The sequence below is a fragment of the Leishmania braziliensis genome, contig 58 (genome assembly GCF_000002845.2).
Source record: "Leishmania braziliensis MHOM/BR/75/M2904 WGS CADA00000000 data, contig 58, whole genome shotgun sequence".
Lineage (NCBI taxonomy): Eukaryota > Euglenozoa > Kinetoplastea > Trypanosomatida > Trypanosomatidae > Leishmania > Leishmania braziliensis.
In genome coordinates this window covers 1-7,074 of record NW_004057979.1, presented here as the reverse complement: position 1 = coordinate 7,074, position 7,074 = coordinate 1, and the positions used below count along the sequence as shown (strand labels likewise).

The 7,074-nt window shown below is 57.5% G+C and overlaps 1 protein-coding gene across 1 annotated transcript; it reads left to right on the top strand.

Annotated features, from left to right (window-relative positions):
• Positions 1 to 1,459: 1,459 nt before the first annotated feature.
• LbrM_02_0750 (SLACS like gene retrotransposon element) lies at positions 1,460 to 7,074 on the top strand (the record flags this gene model as incomplete). The annotated part of the gene is made up of 1 exon (XM_001561537.2): positions 1,460 to 7,074. A coding segment is annotated over one exon (5,615 nt), but the record flags the coding sequence as incomplete, so codon positions are not given.

Here is a 7,074-nt window from a genome sequence, read left to right as displayed (position 1 = left end):
CCGCGCGGCGCGCTGCGACCCGGCGCTTCACCTGGGCGACTTCCCCTTCGAGGTCCTCGTCCGCCAGCGGCTCCTCCTACGGGTTCTCCGTCCCGAGGTGCGGTGTGCATGCGGGGCGGACGCGGACAACGCGCACGCGAACGTGTGCCCGTTGGTCCCCGGAGGCCCGCGGATCCAGCGTCACAACCACGTCCTCTCGGCCATCGAAGCGTGGGCTAAACGGCTCGGGTTCGCGGTGGTCGCGGAGCCCCGGGTGAGCAGCACGAGCGGCGAACGGCTCGACCTGAGCATCGCCGCGGCGGGCGGGACCTTCGCCACGGACGTGGTGATCACGTTCCCCGGCCGGGCCCGCAGCGCCTATCAGAACCCCCTTCAACAGGCGCACGCCGCGAAGAAGCGGAAGTGGGGCGACTGGGCGGCAGCGACCGGCACCACGTTTGCACCGGTGTCGCTCGAGTCGACCGGGGGCCTCCACAAGGAGAGCTTCCACTGGCTGCTGGCCGTCGCGGGCGCCGCCAACTTCCCGTTCTCCACGCGCACCGCCTTCGAGGAACTGCTGTCCTGCATTTCCCGGGCGCTTCACGAAGGCAACGCGTACGTCTTCGAGGCGGTGCGGGCCAACTGGGCGCGACGACTGTTGACGCACTAAATGGCAGGAGAACCCGGAATCGAACCCGCGTCCCGGAAGCGCCCGACAGCGATCGGACGCAACTCTTCCAAGAACCGCCCTGAGCAGGATTGTGGGCCGCCGAAGGCGAGTGACGGTGCCATAAGAACCCCTAGCGTCCTAGTACTTTTCCATAGTAAAAGGTAACAGACAAGGTACACTATACAGGTACCCGTCTCTGACTCGTTATATACTGCCACTGTGCCCTATAAAAAAAAAAAAAAAAAAAAAAAAAAAAAAAAAAAAAAAAAAAAAAAAAATATAAGTATCAGTTTCTGTACTTTATTGGAATGCAAAACTTCCGGGACCCGTCTTCCGGCAACATTTTGGGTGCCCCATGGCGCTGTTTTTTTTTTTTTTGGGGGGGGGGGCGGGTGTGTGTCCTGAAGGTGGCCCCCAAGGCCCCCCCCCATGACACGGGGTTCGGGACCCCCCAAAACGGCACCCCCCTCACAACAACCTGGGCGCCCTTGGGCTTCCAACTAACCCTATAAAAAAATCAGTTTCTGTACTTTATTGGTATGCGAAACTTCCGGGACCCGTCTTCCGGCAACATTTTGGGTGCGCCATGGCGCTGTTTTTTTTTTTTTTGTGTGTGGTGGCGGGTGTGTGTCCTGAAGGTGGCGCCCAAGGCCGCCGCCCATGACACGGGGTTCGGGACGCCCCAAAACGGCACCCCCCTCACAACGACCTGGGCACCCTTGGGCTTCCAACTAACGCTATAAAAGTATCAGTTTCTGTGCTTCATTGTCGCTTTCCCGCTCCGTTTTTGCGCTTTTTTGCGTGCAAACAATGAACCCATCCGCTTGCAAAGGACAATCCGGCAGGAGGACCTCTATCCCAAATCCTGGGGGCACCCCCCCTCCTTACCAAAAAAAGTGGCGGGAAGGAACCCGCGCGACCGAAACACGTGGACAGCGAAGCCGTGCTGAAATTCCACAATTAACCACGCAAAGATACGTGGACACCGCCAGAAATGGCGCACTTCAAGCTCACGGTGATCGTGACGCTTATTTTATAACTAAAAACACAAAAAACCACGGCGGAATGCCGGTAAAACAAAATTTTAACACCGCACCTCTCACAGTTGAAAAGTGGGAATGCGGACCAAAAAAACTAAACTATTTATATTCAGAGGAAGAACTTTCCTCACCCAGAGAGCGGGCGAACAGCCAACACCTTAAACGTAATGTAAATGTGGAAACAGGATCCACAACAAACGGACAGCGCAGCCACGCTGTAATTCAGAAATACGCTGATGTCGTCATAAACGGCGTATTTCGAGGTCACGGTGATCGTGACTTTTATTTAAAAAACAAAAACGACAAGGAACAAGACGGAATGCCGTTAAAACAAGTCTTTAACACCGCACCTCTCACAGTTGAAAAGTTGGGAAGCGGACCTAAAAAGTCTAATTATTTATTTTCCGAGGAAGAATATTCCTCACCCAGAAAACGGGCCAGAAGCCAACAAGATAACGATAACTTAAACGTGGAAACAAAATCCACAACAAACGGACAGCGCAGCCACGCTGTAATTCCGAAATACGCTGATGTCGTCATAAACGGCGTATTTCGAGGTCACGGTGATCGTGACTTTTATTTAAAAAACAAAAACGATAAGGAACACGGCGGAATGCCGGTAAAAAAAGTTTTTAACACCGCACCTCCCACGGTTGAAAAGTTGGGAAGCGTGCCAAAAAAATTTAATTATTTATATTCCGAGGAAGAACTTTCCTCACCCAGAGAGCGGGCTGACAGCCAACACCTTAAATTTAACGTAAATGTGGAAACAGGATCCACAACAAACAGACAGCGCAGCCACGCTGTAATTCCGAAATACGCTGATGTCGTCAGAAACGGCGTATTTCGAGGTCACGGTGATCGTGACTTTTATTTAAAAAACAAAAACGATAAAGAACACGGCGGAATGCCGGTAAAAAAAGTTTTTAACACCGCACCTCCCACAGTTGAAAAGTTGGGAAGCGGACCTAAAAATGTTAATTATTTATTTTCCGAGGAAGAACTTTCCTCACCCAGAGAGCGGGCGAACAGCCAACACCTTAAACGTAATGTAAATGTGGAAACAGGATCCACAACAAACGGACAGCGCAGCCACGCTGTAATTCAGAAATACGCTGATGTCGTCATAAACGGCGTATTTCGAGGTCACGGTGATCGTGACTTTTATTTAAAAAAGAAAAACGATAAGGAACACGGCGGAATGCCGGTAAAAAAAGTTTTTAACACCGCACCTCCCACGGTTGAAAAGTTGGGAAGCGTGCCAAAAAAATTTAATTATTTATATTCCGAGGAAGAACTTTCCTCACCCAGAGAGCGGGCTGACAGCCAACACCTTAAACGTAATGTAAATGTGGAAACAGGATCCACAACAAACGGACAGCGCAGCCACGCTGTAATTCAGAAATACGCTGATGTCGTCAGAAACGGCGTATTTCAAGGTCACGGTGATCGTGACTTTTATTTAAAAAACAAAAACGACAAGGAACACGGCGGAATGCCGTTAAAACAAGTCTTTAACACCGCATCTCCCACAGTTCAAAAGTTGGGAAGCGGACCTAAAAAGTCTAATTATTTATATTCCGAGGAAGAATATTCCTCACCCAGAAAACGGGCCAGAAGCCAACAAGATAACGATAACTTAAACGTGGAAACAAAATCCACAACAAACGGACAGCGCAGCCACGCTGTAATTCAGAAATACGCTGATGTCGTCAGAAACGGCGTATTTCGAGGTCACGGTGATCGTGACTTTTATTTAAAAAACAAAAACGACAAGGAACACGGCGGAATGCCGTTAAAACAAGTCTTTAACACCGCACCTCCCACGGTTGAAAAGTTGGGAAGCGTGCCAAAAAAATTTAATTATTTATATTCCGAGGAAGAACTTTCCTCACCCAGAGAGCGGGCTGACAGCCAACACCTTAAACGTAATGTAAATGTGGAAACAGGATCCACAACAAACGGACAGCGCAGCCACGCTGTAATTCCGAAATACGCTGATGTCGTCAGAAACGGCGTATTTCGAGGTCACGGTGATCGTGACTTTTATTTAAAAAAGAAAAACGATAAGGAACACGGCGGAATGCCGGTAAAAAAAGTTTTTAACACCGCACCTCCCACAGTTGAAAAGTTGGGAAGCGGACCAAAAAATGCTAATTATTTATTTTCCGAGGAAGAACTTTCCTCACCCAGAGAGCGGGCGAACAGCCAACACCTTAAAATTAATATAAAGACGCAAACAGGGGCCACAACACACGCACGCCTTTCACACCCGGCCGGGAAAAGGATCGCGGAGCCGTGGCTCCCACAATTCGATGAACTCCAGGGAGCCTTCGAGCTGGCGAAAACACTCGACACAGCCATCGTCGAGCACACCGATCTGGCTGGGAAACTGTTCGCCAGACACACCGCCATGCTCAAGCGACATTTCGAGTGGGCGAATCCTATCCACAGCAGCTTCTATTACTGCACAGCTGTGGATGTCAACGGAGCCGGTTGCACATACGCAAACGACTCCGAAAAGGCGGTCCAGGACCACATTCGCGAGCGCCACCCCGGGTCCGGAGCAACACCACGACGATTCGGAATGTCACCATTCCACGGCGGCATGGCGACAATCGGGCCGTCGTGCTCGATAACGGCCGCCGTCGCCGCTGTCTGCACGATGCCGGGAATCCCGGACATCGATGCAACTCTCCTCCGAGCCTTCCGCGGATCCACGGCCGACACCGCGCGGGAGGTGATCGGAGCACTCGGCCTCCAGCTTCCCACCTCACCGGGATGGGCCCTGGAGAAACTCACGGCACAGGACGACGCCATCAGACGCACCTTCGCCGCCACGGCGCGCCAAGACATCTACTGTTCCTGGTGCGGTGAAACGGAAGAGGGACAGCCAGAACCACAGATAGCAACTGTGACCTACGAGGCGCCGGCCGGCGGCCTCCCAGGCACCACGGCGACCGCTATCAGCGAGGCATTCGGCCACGTATCGGCCAACTTGCCTCACCACTGCCCGGCTTGCCGCACCGAAGGCGCCACTCTATCTGCACTGTCGGTTTTTCTCTTCGGAGAAGCCGTGGCAATCACAGTCATACCGCCAGCTGGAAACCAGAAAGCGGTAGGTCTGCCGGAATTGCCGCTGGAGGTGATGCTCCCGACGGCGCTCTTCAGCCAGAACCCCTATAAACTCCACGCCGCGATCTGCGCCACGACGTCGAAGCACGTGGTCGCATACGTCCTGTGCCGGGAAGATGGGAAGGAGCAATGGCACCGCTACGACGGCACCGTTCACGACACAGACGTGCCGCCGCCAGACCCAGCCACCATCGACACCCTGATCTTCACACGCGCTCCCTACAAGCCGGCCGGCGAGGGAGACAACGAGGAGGACACAGGCACCCACCCAGTCAGGCCAACGCGGCCAACAGCACCGCCACCGCCACCGTCACGCGACCCGTGGGGCCGCACAACCTACGGCATGCACCCGGACATCGCGGAGCAAGAGGAGGAAGACACCGGGATCGCACCCAGGCCGGCCGAGCCACGGACGGAGACACACACACCACCCAGCCAGCCACCCGACACCGAAAGGGAGGGAGAGGAGAGCGACACGACCGAGAGCGTGCACACGGAGCCCGACCAGGCCGCCGAGGACGTGTCACAAACCTCCGACGAGGCACGGCACCGATTTCGCCACGGCGAGAACACGGCAGCACAGCAGACCGGGACGATCCACTGCCCGGTCTGCCCGCGCACATGGACATCGCGCGCCCGCCGGCAACAGCAGACCAGCCACCTTAACACCACCCACGCCAGGGAGGTGGTGAGGGTGGACGCGCTGAAGGCCACCGGGGTAGACCGTTGCCTCTCGTGCGGCGAGTTCGTCATCGCGTCCGGAAACGCGCGACGAGCACACGGCCGGAAATGCGGCGAGTTCGTCACCAGGGCGGTCCGCAACCAGAAGCGCGCCCGGACAGAGCAGAGCACACCCCGGCAGGACGCAGGGATGGAGCCCACTCCGGAGACACCGCCACCACCGACACGCCACCGCACCAGACCCACGGAGGCCGACGCCGAGTGGGTGCAGGAGTTTCCCGCCACGATCCGGACACTCCGGAAGCAGGAATGGGGACACTGGGCCGAGGCGGTCGGCCACACCCTCCTCGGCTACACCGCGGCGGCCGCCGCGGGACGCTACCAGCGCCAGATGGCGCTTACCGAGCTGGTGCGCACTCGCCTCGCCAAACCGCGCGCACCAGCACGGGAGGAGGACGAGAGCCACCAAGAGGAACCCAGCGAGACGCCCAGGGAGGGAGAAAGAGACGAGCCGTACACGGGCCACGCCGGCGCCACACGGCGAGCCAACACGGAGGAGCACCTTCCCACCAGAGACGCGCACACCGCTGAGGAACGCCGCGCGCGCCGCATCCTCCACCAACTCTCGCTAGGAGCCGTCGGAAAGGCGGCGCGCACGCTGTTCCAGGCACAGCTCCCACGCGCGCGCGCCAGCGAGGCACTGGACCAGCTCCGCGCGCTTCACCCGCAGGAAGACCCAGCGGGGTACCCGTGCCCACCACAGACACCTTTTCCCCACGGCCTAAAGCCGGAGAAGGTCAGGAACGTGGTGCTGAAACGGCTCGGCCGAGCTGCCGCACCGGGGCTCGACGGATGGACCCGAGAACTGCTCGTTCCCGTGGTCGAAAATGCGGCGCTCCTGGCGGAGACGACCGCACTGATGCAAGACATCCTCGCCGGGAACGTGTCGGCGTCCTTCGCGTTCCGCCTCCGCGCGTGCGTCGTCCACCCGTTCCTGAAAGAACCGGGGTCGCCGAAGGTCCGGCCAATCACGCCGGAGTCGGTGTGGCTGAAAATCGCCTCGCACCTCGCGCTGGACGCGGTGGAAAAGCCGTTCCGCGACATCTTCCAGGGATGGCAATTCGGTGTGTGGGGCGACGCCGCCGAGGCGGTCGCCCAGATCCGGGAGACGTACGCGAGCGAGTCGGCCGACACGCTCGTCGCGCTAGACGCGACCAACGCGTACAACCGCGTCTCCCGCGCATGGGTGCTGAGGGCGGCGTTCCGCCACCACGCCCTCCGCCACACGTTCGGGGTGGTAGACCTTTCCCTCGGGGAGCCGGGCGCCCTTGGCGTCTACGAGGGCGGCCGCCGGGTAGAGCAACTCTGGTCGACGCGCGGCGTCCGCCAGGGCATGGTGCTCAGTCCCCTTCTCTTCGCCACCGCCGTGGCCGAGACACTGCGGCCGATTATGGCGGCGCACCCGCTCGCCAAAGTGACGGCGTACCTCGACGACCTGACCGTCGTCGGTCCACGGGCGGCAGTCCAGGCATTCCTGGACGAGGCGGGGCCGGCGCTCGCGGCCACCGG